Source organism: Amborella trichopoda, chromosome 3 (assembly GCF_054954075.1).
Source record: "Amborella trichopoda isolate Santa Cruz 75 chromosome 3, AtrichopodaSantaCruz75HAP2 v2.0, whole genome shotgun sequence".
Lineage (NCBI taxonomy): Eukaryota > Viridiplantae > Streptophyta > Magnoliopsida > Amborellales > Amborellaceae > Amborella > Amborella trichopoda.
In genome coordinates this window covers 5016440-5029965 of record NC_142338.1, presented here as the reverse complement: position 1 = coordinate 5029965, position 13526 = coordinate 5016440, and the positions used below count along the sequence as shown (strand labels likewise).

The 13526-nt window shown below is 35.4% G+C and overlaps 1 protein-coding gene across 1 annotated transcript; it reads left to right on the top strand.

Annotated features, from left to right (window-relative positions):
- The first annotated feature begins 4232 nt into the window (after positions 1–4232).
- On the top strand, positions 4233–12122 carry LOC18439908 (uncharacterized). The gene is made up of 6 exons (XM_006850063.4): positions 4233–4869; positions 6609–7255; positions 9318–9439; positions 9898–9938; positions 10873–10971; positions 11599–12122. Exons 2-6 carry the CDS (start codon positions 6646–6648, stop codon positions 11747–11749), a joined length of 1023 nt encoding a protein of 340 aa, XP_006850126.2. The 5' UTR covers positions 4233–4869; positions 6609–6645; the 3' UTR covers positions 11750–12122.
- Positions 12123–13526: the final 1404 nt, after the last annotated feature.

Sequence of the window (13526 nt, the reverse complement as noted above, 5' to 3'; positions counted from 1 at the left end):
ATGCCATGGCGACGCAGTTGTGGGAGGCCTACCTAAATAGCTAACACTTATAATTAAACCTTGTTCTACATTTTATATGGACCTTATTTTGTGGCCACAAATATTGAATCCTCGTCGAGTGTTGTCTTCATTCTTCTGCATTTTGAACTACGTATGTTTAAACTATTACATGTTATTGTTGAATGGGTTTGTTTTGTACATGGTTTTCTTTATGGATGTATGAATTGTGAATGTTGCTTGAAAATGCATCACAAATGTCTTAACAAATAACATACAAATGTTGTGTACTATTATAATCTTAGTGTGTGTGTGTGTGTGAGAGAGAGCGAGAGAGAGAGCACAAATGTTGTATGTGCATGACTTGTGAATGACGTATATTTTTAGGCTGGGATACGGATGCATCAGTGCTGAATGTAAGTAGTGCTCAAATTATTACGTGTTATTCTTGAATAGGCTGATTTCTTACTGCTTGCATTGTGCATGTATGTTTGAATAAGCTGATTTCTTAGTTCTTGTAGTTTTAATTATGTATGTTTAAGCTATTACAGGTTAATGTTTAAACTTAATTGAATTGAGGTTGTACTTGACATTGTCTATAGGCTGCTTTAATTTTGAGGTTCAATGAAGTTTATCATGGAACATTTGCGTCAATTGGTGTACAAACGGATCTCTCTAGGATGCTTCTCTAACTCATCAATTTTAAAACTCTCTCTCTCTCTCTCTCTCTCTCTCTCTCTCTCTCTCTCTCTCTCTCAATCCAACGTACTTTACTTTTAAATGATATTGTATTTCAAAAAATAATATTATACAAATTAATAAAAGATAATTATTTAAGTCTCAATTTTAACATTTACATCTTGCCTATTATTTAAAGCTAATCCAATACAGATATCCAATTCTTCTTTAACTTCCCAAGAAGTTGTCAAATAAGAAACCAGGAACTTCTTTGCTTCCCAGGAGGTTATCAAACACAGATGCCATGAACTTCTTAACTTCCTAGGAGTTTATCGAATACAGAAGCCAAGAACATCTTTAGTAACTTTTAATTTACAGTTAAAAATGAACTTCCAATTTACAGTTCTTGAACTTGCTTCCAATTATCAAACAGGCCCTAAGGGAATAGTGAATGGGGATAACTTGTATTCCAACTTCCCCCATTTTTACTATTCCCAAATAATTGAAAATTATAGTAACAGGAAAAGTCACGCTTTACACGGTTATCAAATGCATGTTAGTTAGATCGTAAGTCAATATATATCTTATAACTACTTCCATATATATCATTTTGGGTCTTTCTCTTGTCCTTTTAGAATCTTTTACTTAAATAAGATCACCCCTTCTAAATGATGTTGTTCTAGATAAATGTCGGAGATGGGCAAATCATCTAAGTTTACTTTTCATTATCTTATCCCATGTTGGACTTACCCTAAGTTATCTTATATGTATTCATTATGATCTCTATGCTTTGTTGTCTTTCCATTCATCTATTCATTATGATTTATTGTCTTTGTATTCATCCATCTCAATATCCTCATCTTAGCCACTATAGATTCATTGTTTTTTGATTGTCCAACTTTCTATTCCGTAAAGCATGGTTGACCTTACAATTGTTCTACAAAACTTGTCTTTTAGTTGCATTGGTATGTGATGATCACATACGCCTTTAGAAGCACATTTCCACTTTATCCACCCACTTTAGCTCTATGTCCGACATCTTCCTCAATTTCTCCATTCTCATGTAACCCGTATAAGAAAAAATCGAGCGGTTCAAATCAGAATTGCCCCATTAGATCAGAACTGGCCCCTACCCAGTTTCGGTGAATCATCTGGGTATTTTAAAAAACATTCAAAAAATTATATAAAATCCAAAAAAAAAATGATTTTGTTTATAATGCATTTTTATTTATTTATTTATTATTAATTTTTTTATCATTTTGGAAAATATTGGAAATTGTTTTGGCCATTAATACTTATTTTTACATGTTTCTCTTTTTTTTTTAAATTCAGAAATACTCCTAGGCACAAATCGATTCTTTAAAATCTATTTTTTTTAATTAATTTTCAACTTCATTTGGATTTTCTTTGTTTAATCATGCTTTAAATATACTTCCATAGTTTATTAGATTTTTTTTATTTTTTTAAACACTTTTTTGACCGCCTCGGACTTGCTTGGCTAGGCCGAATGAGCCGGCCGGTTTACGTGTTAAGTGTGGCATTCCATATAGGGAAACATGAGGGGCTTCCTACTAGTGTAGGAAAATTGAACCAGAAAAGTTAACCAAACATGTGCCTAGAAGCAGTTCAATCGGCCTAACTAGTAAATCGGCCTATTCAACTATTCCAACCAAGCAAGTCCCAGACGGTAAAAAAAGTGTTAAAAATAAAAAAATATAATAAAATGTAAGGAATATATTTAAATAATGATTAAATGCATTATCCAAATGATGAAAAAACATTAAAAAAATGCATTACAAAAAAAATGCCTTATTTTTTTGGATATATAATTTTTTTTAAAAAAAATTAAAAATATTTGCCCTATCACTAAATTTGGTTTAAACCGAAAGCGGTTCTGATCTAACCGGGCGGTTACCAATTAGATTACCCATTTTTTCCTTCAATGATTTCTACATCTGAAAGAGGACTTGGCATGTCCACATGGAACCTTCATCTATAATTTGATATCTACAGTTTCCGATAAAGGAGAGAGTCTTAGGGTTGGCTATGGGCTTACGTTGGCCTTGTTGGGACTAGGGCCATTCTAGTGCATAGGCCAGCTCAACCTTATTACCACCCTTAGGTAATTCAAGCATGCAAGTACAAACACTCTTGAACTTGTGAGTAAGTTTAATAATTATCAATCTGAATTGGGAATCAATAATATATATTAAATTTGATAGACAACTGACTTAGGGAGAGAAATGGCATATTTAAAAAGAGAACGGAGTTAGAAAGACATGATGCATTCAAAAGGAGAGTGAAGTTGTAGAGAGAAAGGAAATGACTAAACAAAGAGGACTATGAGAGAGGGCAAGACTATATGGATAAAGGATTTAGAGAGAGAGATGACATTGTTTAAGAGAATAGTTGGAGAGAGTGATGTATAGAATTTGAAAGGCCACGTAAAAATCAACAAGTTAGGTCAAACGCAAGCAATTGATAGAGTCTCATAATTTTTGTAGAGATTTCTGATGGGTATTGTTAGAGAAATAAAGAAATTAGAGAGTTAAAAAGAGAAAAAATAGTTTAAGAGAGAGAGACATGACTAGAGAGAGAAGGTATAATTAGAAAGAGTGTGAGAGAGAAAAGGTATAGTAAGAGATAATTAGAGCGGGAAACGTTAAGGTTAGACTCTTATGGAGGAGCCAGATAAATATATAAGGGAGAAAGGGAAAAGAGAGGAAGGGGTAGAGAAAAAAAGTTAAAAGAGACTTGGAAAGAGAGAAGGAAATGTATACAATGAGCATTTATTTATTTATTGGTAATTTAGTGGAGAAGACATGTCTCTGCCTTTTTTTTCAAATAGTTGAGGAGTTAGCTTTTTTTTAAAGTGTTATTGGGGCGGTCTCAGTTATTTATTTATTGGTAATTCAGTGGAGAATACATGCTTCTACCTGTTTTTCCAAATAGTTTAGAAATCCGCTTTTTTTAAGGTGTTACTAAGGTGGTGTTAAAGAGAATGGAAACCACAACATGATAGTTAACTCTTTTTTTTAAGTGTTATTGGGGCGATGTTAGTTATTTATTTATTGGTAATTCAATGGAGAATACATGCCACTACCTGTTTTTCCAAATAGTTTAGGAGTCCGTTTTTTTTAAGGTGTTATTGAAGTGATGTTAGTGAGAATGGAAACCACAACATGATGACTAAAATGTGGGGTGCTGCAACCACAACCCCAGCCCCTCTCCCAAGGGTAAAATTTATTGAGAGTGGGATTTGAATCCAAAATTATTTATTTTTATTGCAAAGAGGTCACAAGTATCATTGACTAATAGATTTGAATTGAGTGATTGAGGATGTGTCATTGTTAAAGTTTAAAATCTAAAATAAAATTTCTCGAATATAGTGAATAGTAATATGCTCTTATCTATTGGATTTTACATTATGACTAAAAGTAATTGTAACACAAAAAAATAAATAGTCTCATCATATACAATCCCAAAAGTGAAAGAATATGAGACGTGACAAAGAAAAATAAAAATAAAACAAGAGGTTAACTTCCTAAAACAAAAATAGGGCAACCAACTTCAAAGTAGGATGAAAGCAGGAGGTTCCCATTTTTTTGAGAACCCAAAACTTCAAAACTACGTTGCCTTATAACTTATTGTTAGCAGACAAAGAAATGCTATACCAAGCTGAACTTCTACCTCCTGGAGTTCAAATTTCCATTATTGACCTGCCCATCAAAGAACTTACGGCTGAGATGCACATCTGTGCTCACCAACACAGGCAGATCTCAGCCATCTCTATCATCGTTCATCTCTACAACCGAGGATGGATGCTCCCTTGTGTATAGCACACCACATGTGTGCTTACTTCCAAAACACACTCGTGCACATCCACACGCACCCGCTCAAGACTCCTTTCTAGAGAGAGAGGTACACTTCGAGAGAATCCAGTAAATTATCCCAAAAACTATGTAAATTACCGACCTACCCCATCTAGAGAGAGAAAGAGAGTTTTTTTAATGTAGAGAGAGAGAGGGATTTCGTCCTAACATGGCATGAAGCTTCCTGCAATATTCAGAACGAGTCTTCTTAAAGAGCTCGGTATTAGAAATTTAGAAGACGCCATTGCTGAATTTCTCTTCTTTAAACTTGAAGAATAAGCCCTCTCTGCAATCACATTTGAGCGCCGAGGCCTCAAAACTGGTATGCTTTTTTCACAAATGTTTCTTTCTCTTCTGGAGAATCTCTCTGTGGCTTCATTGAATTTCTTGTGATTCCAGTTATGCTTTTCTTCTTCAATTTCATGGAATCTTCAAGTACTTCTTATCCTTTGCTTGGTTTAGGAATTGTTTTTGTTGAATATTGATTCCCTTTTAGAAATGCTAGTTTTTCTTCGACTGTTCATTTCTAATGGCTTTAATTTTCCAGGTGCGTCTGTTCCTCTTTTTGTTTTTTGGCCATTTCTTTTATGCCCTACAAGTTTCCATGATCAATCAAAAGCAATCTCTTAATTCATTGGATTATTGCTGCTCACCACCACCATATTATTATTATTATTATGTTTTGCTTAACTAGGGTGAGACATTATACCAGAGTTTGAATATCAGAAGGATAACGAATTCTTTGCAATTACTAGTCCCATTTGATTGATACGAAATTGATAAGCAATATATAAGGGTGTATATTTCGATTTGTTTTATTAACTGTAACAGAATCAGAAGCTTTACGCAATGTGAGGTGTGATAAACCCTTGTCGATATGAGAAAATCGATCCCTTGAGTGGAACTTCATGGTTAAATCTTTTATCTCTAGAAAATTGATTTAAGGGACCGGGTATATAGCCTCTGCATCTACATGATTCTGCAGGAAGTGGACTTGTGTGATGTGAAGACCATAAAGCCACACCTGTTTTATGTAGATTAATAGATCAGGTTAATAGTCCTCTTCAAGGTTTTTTTTACTTGGCTCGGCCACGGAACTTGGCCACCAACCGGCGTAGTTACTCGGGCAAGTCTGTGAGTGTTACGACTCGTTTGAGTCTGCGCCGAGCATGAAAATGGCTAAAAAATAGTTTAAAGAAAATCTTTAATGATCTGTTCAAATCAGTAAAAAGCAAAGAAAAGGACAAACTATAGAAAATTTATATAAAAGATGAGAAGAGGTATTCAAAAAGTGAAAAAAAAAAAAAAACTGTTCAAAAATTATTTTCCCAGAAAAATGAGAAAATATAGAAAAAATATTTAACAATCATTAAAAAAATAAAATCCTATGAAGTACAACTAAAACTAAATATAAGTAATTTGTAATTGATTTAAATCATCTAGGATAGATATATAAGTCAGTTAACATTAAATTTGCGTTATCTAAGTACCCCCGAATTTTGGGGGGACTCGGCAAGGCAATCTGCTGAGCCAGATTTACTTGGGTGAGTCTGAGTCTATGTCTTTTAAGGACTCCTTATACGTAGTTTCCTATTTGCACTTTTGCAGTTGATTTTTGTGGTTGTTGGTTATAGAGTGAAAAATGTCTCCAATTACTCACGTTATATACAAACTTAAAGTTCTATTAATGAAAGGAGCTTGTTCAATCCATTATTGTGGAGAGCTACATGAATGGGATTTGAGCTCCTCATAATTTTGTTCACCAAACTTGAATGAAACTGTTCTGGCATGGATCCTAGTTGTTTCTACATGATCATCATATTCATTCTTGTACTTATGAATTGTTTTTAGTAGATCAAGCTGACAAATACTACAGGGGCCAGTTTGACATAAATTTTGCACTCTTGCATCTGGGTTTTGATTGATATACCTCTAAAATGACATCCATTTTTTTCCATTCAAACTTTCATTTGCTTGATATTATCTTTTTGTACTCTCTAAACATTCTTATTTACAACCTGTGCTTATGCTTCATTTGTTCAATGGTTTGTTGATATGCAGGTATTTGAATCTGGATAGGGATTGAGGGTGTTTTGACATGATAGTCAGTATCCCTATTTTAGAATTTGCAAAACATACAGCTTGTCTTGGTGGGGGTGCTAGAAAGCATTTATTTGGTGATGTATGGACAAAAATGGCAATTTCACATTATTACTTAAGCTCTTTGCGTTTTAGTTCAAGACTTAATCATGAAAGGCATATTCATATGCTAATCTCTAGAGCTTATTCAAGAGCAACCACTGGTCCTCAACTGACCACAAGATTGTCATTCCACAATTCTTTGGGCTCGGATTTTATCGGGCAAGGAAGAAGTTTGCATCCACAGATGAGATTCATTTTTGCGAATTCTACAAGACCAAAATATTTGGGGTTTTCAACTATATGTCACAATGTGAATCTGAAGCTCTCAGTGACTTCGCATTTATCCCAAAGTGTTTCGAAAATCAGTTTTCTTGTGAAACCTAGAACTCGGTCCAGGGGAGGAATTTCAGCTTTGATGGCTTTTGGGGCTTGTGTTTGCTGTGCACATCCTGAGCAAGTAAAAGCTGAGTCACCCGTGTTCGAAAATGATCACGATTCTGAGTGTGATCCTTCCTCTGTCAAGTCTGTGCATGGAAAGAATGTTTACACTGATTATTCAGTAACTGGTGAGGATTACTATTTTTGCTGGGTTGTTTTTCATTCCTGCTCCACTATGCTTATAAAACATAATCCTTATTTTGGATGATTAGGCAATAAATATTCATGTTATCAAGTATATAGCTTTTTTTGACTCTTAAAATCCTATCAACATATCGAATGACATTCTATAATTTTTTTTGATGACTACATATGCCTTACCTGTAGTAGAAGCATTGAAGTATGGTGTATATTTTCTGCATACATAGTATCTTATAATTGCCTGTTGTATGTCTGCATGGCTGCTGGGAGCTGGTATTGTGTTGAACTTATGCTTTGTAGGTTCAGTTTCGGAGAATACTATTGAAGAATACATGAGAAAAAAAAAAAGTATTGGTAAAGATATAATTCAATAAAGGCAAAAAGAAAAACAACTGATGCAATACTCTTGCTTGTGGTTATTCTTTCAGAAAACTTGTAGTTGTAGGCAAATAAGTGTATCATTCACTTGTACAGTTCAAACATATAGTCACAGGCTTGCTCTAACATATTTTTGTGTGGGCATATATCAGCTGTGAGGTTTGCAATTCCTGGTCCCATTATTGATTTGGACTGGTTGAGGATCCTGTTTTCAACTTTAGAGCTCTCACTTTTAGATAGAGCCATAGCATGTACAGAAGTCTTCGTATGCACTTTTGTAGGCTCATCTGTGATCCCTCTTGATAGCAAATAATTGTATTCCTGTCAAAAGAGCACAGAAGCCCTTTAGACTAGCCTTGTATGAAATAAGTATAATTTCCTCCGCACACATACTCATCTATGCGAACTGAAGATCAGGTGAAATTTCAATAAAGCACCCCTCATGGTAATAAAGTACAAATCTAGGAAAACTGTGAATCTGCTTTTGAAAGGGCAGGTGAACAACCATACGCAGCTAAAACTCTATGCCATGAAATTGGTTATCCATGGTTTACTAATTCTCCCTCAAAATGTTATGCCTTGTTTGATTATATCCGTAGTAAACAGGTCTGTGATATTCTCTCTTGTGTATCTGATGATGAATCTTGGTGAGAACTCTAGAATTAAGCCACTAGTCAATCTTTATGTGCTTCTTTGTCCCATTGAAAACATGTTTAGGAGGTTTAACTGTTCCTCTTATGTTATAACTGTACGAAGCAACTCAAAAACATCATGTACACTTGCATCCCAAAAAGGTTTGAAGCTGGAACCCTTGCTGCAAATGTATATATTTTTCCTTGCATTACCCCACCGTACTTAAGCCTGACACGACTGATGTTTATAACTTATCCATGTGTTAGATCAGTGTTCGCAAAATCGAACTGGAAAATTTAACCAAACATGGGGCCAGAAGCGATTTAACCAGCTTAATTGGTAAACCGGCCGATTCAACCGTTATAACTAGGCAAGTTCTGGGCGGTCAAAACATTGTTGAAAAAAATAAAAAAGATAATAAAAATCTACGAAAATATGAAAAGCATATAAAGAATGATTAAAACAAAAAAAATTCAAATGAAGTTGAAAATTAATGAAAATAATGAATTTTAAAGAATCGATTTGTATCGAGGGGTATTTTTAAATTTTATGAAAAAGATGGGAAAATATAAGAGTGAGTATTAATGACCAAAACAATTTATATTTTTACCATAATGTAAAAAATATTAAACAAATATATTACAAACCAAATTCTTTATTTTTGGGATTTTATATACATTTTTTTAATTTTTAAATACCGGCCGATCACTAAAACCACCCCAAACCAGAACCAGCAAGGGGCCGGTTCCGATCAAACTGGGCGGTTACCGGTTAGATCGTCTGATTTTTCCAACAGTTGAGCCCAGAAGGGGTTGAAGGCAGGAGCTTGATTTCTCACCATTAGGAATTTCAGCCCAATCAGGATGTGGATACATATCTTGAGCTATTAAGTGCTTCAATTTTCATTTACATTGTTGTGTATATTGGACATTATATACTATGACTTGCCTGCATATTTAGTTTTACTGTACCCAGGAGAAAAGGATATAGTTCCATTGAATGTGAATTCAGAATGAAGTTGTTTTCTTTAACCTCCAGGCATACCAGGAGATGGGAGATGTATGTTCCGTTCTGTAGCTCATGGTGCATGCCTAAGGTCTGGAAAGCCTCCTCCAAATGAGAGCGTCCAAAGGGAAATGGCAGATGAATTGCGAGCCAGAGTATGTCATGCACTCTTTTCCTGTGGCAAAGAAGAAAAGTTTATATATATGCCTAGGTTCAAACTAGTAACTGGGTTTCTATAAGTACTAAGCGTTTTTTCTGTTTTTTTTGTTGATATCATCGTTTTATGCTTCCTAGAAAGTTTATTTCTAGAAGTACTATCATGTTAGTATTTAGGGGAAAGTACATTGTATGCTATCCCATTGACTATAGAAAACCATACTAGGTTGTGTCATCACTATCCAATGAAATGATGTTTGGAGATTGAGTGAGAAGCATCTGAGCGTGGGATGACCCCTATGGTAGGCACCACTCTCTCCATCACCACCCATCATTTTGCTGGATGGTGATCATGGTTTGCTTTCCCTATTATTATTTGATGACAAGCTGCAGTTCCATGAGTATGCTGTGATATTCTCTTAGCTTCCTCCTGACAAGTTCATACTGATTTCGATAGGTTGCAGATCAATTTGTCAAGAGACGTTCAGATACTGAATGGTAAGTTGGCTTTCTTGAATCCTATGATCACGTGCTGCAATAAGTGGTAGCCTGAAAATCCTAACCTAAGAAATGTGTATAGGTATGATTTTTATGTTTTAGCAAAGGTTCTTATTTGGTCCTATGTTTGAGTACGAGTAGCAGGTGCAATGGTAATGGGAGATTCATTATTGATAATCGGATGAATAAAAATAAAAGATTGTGGCTTTACACCCAAGAAATCAAGACCATTCTCCAGAGAGGGTTCTGCCCTCAAAGAATCCAGCTATTCCTTGGCAAGTTGTGTGAAAGTTTTGCTAGTGCTACATTTCCCAAATGCTCCCCCTCCCCCTGCTGATAATGGCTAATTTTCCCCAATGCTTGTATAGCTTTGCATTTGGCTTTTAATGTTTAAACCATTAGTGGGTTTTTAGATCTTGATTTCCTGTGTAACCATTTTGATTAAGGGGGTCATGGAATATGAGCACATGCATTCTTAACCATATGCCTGCTTATAAAGATTCTAACCAGACATATTTCTGATATCCTAAAGCTGGTTGTTGCCTTGTTCCTGAAGAGTTTTTGAGGGCACTAGGACATTCCGTCTTTTGACTAGATTTATATGGATCTTGACTCAACTGTATAATTATTTTGTTGGGCTGTTCTGCAAACAAAGCTGATGTACCCTTTCTTGGAGCAAAGCACGGTTTTGAAGGTTTGGATGCCAGATAGGGTACCAATAAAAGCTATCAAGACCATCTAACGCTCATATTTTATTCCAATATTTTGATGAAGCTATATTCAAAGGAAATCTATATTGTGATCCAAATCTTGAGGTCTAAATTTGGAAATTAAGAGCTAGATTTTTTTGTTTCATGATTATTATATGTTCTTATTTACTTCATACGATATAGACCTTTATTTGTTTTTATGGTAGAGCTGTTGTTCTTTACAGGTTTATAGAAGGTGACTTTGACACTTATGTGTCACAGATTCGGAAACCGCATGTTTGGGGAGGTGAGCCAGAGTTGCTTATGGCTTCACATGTTCTCCAGTGAGTACAATTTTATTTTGTTGCAAATTTGACATTTGTTTCCATATACAAAAATGGCACACAATGAGCGTGTAGGGGCTGATCCGCAACGGATTTTTTATTTATCTTTTCTTTGTTGATCATTCCTCTAAACAATTTTTCTTAATTTTCCTGTTAACAATGACATTAAATATGATATTTGATATGGACCACCTTAATAGATCGATTCATTAGCATATCCATTTCAATATTTGTTGTGAGTCCAGATAATCTTATGTAGAGGTTGGAATCCAAATGCTTATGAAGAATAGAGATCTCAGGCTCCATTTGCATCGTCTGATAGTGATGCCAGTGGACGTAAATGGGCAGTTTTTGATGCCTTGATAATAACCACAGATGGCAAACGACTTAGATAAATCTGCAATTTGAGCTGGGCTGGATGAATATGCTGCTTACAGTTGCAATCTGTGTTTGAATCTCACAGCTGTCCTGCCCCAAAAAATAAAAATAAAAACAAAAAAACACACACCAAACTCCTGCACCCACTCAACCCCGACATATGCACAGTAAAAAAAATAAAAAGGTTATCTGAATATGGATGTTTCTATTGGAGAATTGAGCTGCAAAAGTTATATTTCCTTTCTGCAGAATGCCAATTACTGTGTATATGCACGACGATAATTATGGAGGTTTGATAGCAATTGCTGAATATGGACAAGAGTATGGGAAAGACGACCCAATCTGTGTTCTCTATCATGGATATGGCCACTATGAGGCATTGCAATTTGGTTCTCTTTAGGTCACATTTTATGATTTTCTGGCACCCATCTGGAGAGAGCACTTTGATGTCACAAGGTCTTCTGAAGTTCAATGATGAGAAACTGAAGTATATAGAAGCTTACAAATTAATAGAAGCTCACAACATTGAAAATTGATGCTGGTGGATCATTCATATGCAGTACGGTAGGTGAGCAATGCATGTGCCAATGTTGTTCCTTTTGACTTACCCAAAAAAATGCTGTACCTTTTGTCAGTACTCCCATTGATTTGTACAAACATTTCTTCTTATGGCTGTATGTTATTGATTTGTTGGGATAAGGCTTGGATGATGATGACGTATGTTATTGATATTCGTCTCCAATTCCTCAGCAATAAATTGCTCGACTTTTTCAGATTCTGTGGTTGTCAATTTGCTCACTGAATTTGGCTTACAATGTTAAGCCCTGTTTGATTTCCAGCCAAATTGCAGCACATTTTTTTATTGAAGGCATGTTTAATCAGAAATATCAATGAATTCTTCAATGCAATTGGGCACTCAAATGTTTTTGCCAATGGTTTTCAGAAAAACTCTCTCTGTCCCCTTTTCCCACCACCACCACTTTGCCGTCCACTCCACGACCACCACTGATGCTGCCTTTCTACCACAAATACCACCATAGCACTGGTGCTATGGTACTTCCATGGCTACTTCACCACTCCCATCATCACCAGCACTTCGTTGCCACTATCACTACCACCATTAGGCCGTGACTACTGATTCACCACCACCACCACAAGGCCCACACCACCATTGCCACCACTGTGCTGCTGCCATCGTCACCACTAACACCCTCACAATCACCACCACTACTATTGCACCACCGCCATCACTACCATCACCTTACATGGTCACCATCTTGCTAGAATTCATTGAAATTCAAATTAGAACAATCAAGCATTACACAATGCACCAAATTGCATTTTGTTTTTTTACAAGTTGATAATATATGCACCAATTTGCATTTTGTTCATTTACAATTTGATAATATATACAAACAATATACCAAATTGCACTTCCGTCATTTACGATATGAAAAGAGAACGTCACTTGATGCTGGGTGAAGCTTCTATAAGGTGCCCTCCTTATATTGTAAAAGGCGCGCCTTTGAATTTTGCCCAGAGATGGAGTTCCGGTGTTGGAAGCTTATGATGACTCGAAAATTTATTTTTATTTTGAACAGTAAAATTTGAAGTTTTGAAAATGGTACAGAACTAGAAGATATTTAAACATTTAAAAATCTTTGAAATAGATGGTCCAAATAATCTTGTTATAAGATGTTCTTTTTGTATGACTTGAAATTCTTTTTTCTTCATGCTCGTGCATCTTGAGATCGAGATGATCAAATTTGAGGTTTTCCTAAAGTCGGAGCAGTCTTATAGATGATTTTGATATGCATCGTACTTCAATAGTATGAGGTAGACACGTTATGCAAACATTTTTCCTTTGATATAATGTGACAAGCAATGGATGCCTGGTATATTGAGAGAGGAAAGGGACATTGTGTATACAGAAACCTCCAAAATAAGGAAGTTTTGGAAAGACAGAGGATGGGGGGTTTCAGGTGGGCCAGCACATGCAAATTGGTGGTGGAAGATTGCCGAAATGATTTTCTGATGGCTTAGACTTATTGTAAGATCTACAAATCTCTTCATGTTTTGGAGTTGGTTCAAATTCAAAACGTGTCGGTCTCCATCTCAGTTGATGTTATGGATATTTATGATGATGAATACATGTTGTGGATATTTAAAAGTTAGGA

Bases quoted from the DNA above. Each gene is read 5' to 3' on its own strand.
- LOC18439908 (XM_006850063.4), top strand. From the start codon at position 6,646: ATGATAGTCAGTATCCCTATTTTAGAATTTGCAAAACATACAGCTTGT. The intron at 7,256-9,317 runs GTGAGGATTACT...TTTAACCTCCAG, and splicing joins CACTGATTATTCAGTAACTG to GCATACCAGGAGATGGGAGA. The intron at 9,440-9,897 runs GTATGTCATGCA...TGATTTCGATAG, and splicing joins CAGATGAATTGCGAGCCAGA to GTTGCAGATCAATTTGTCAA.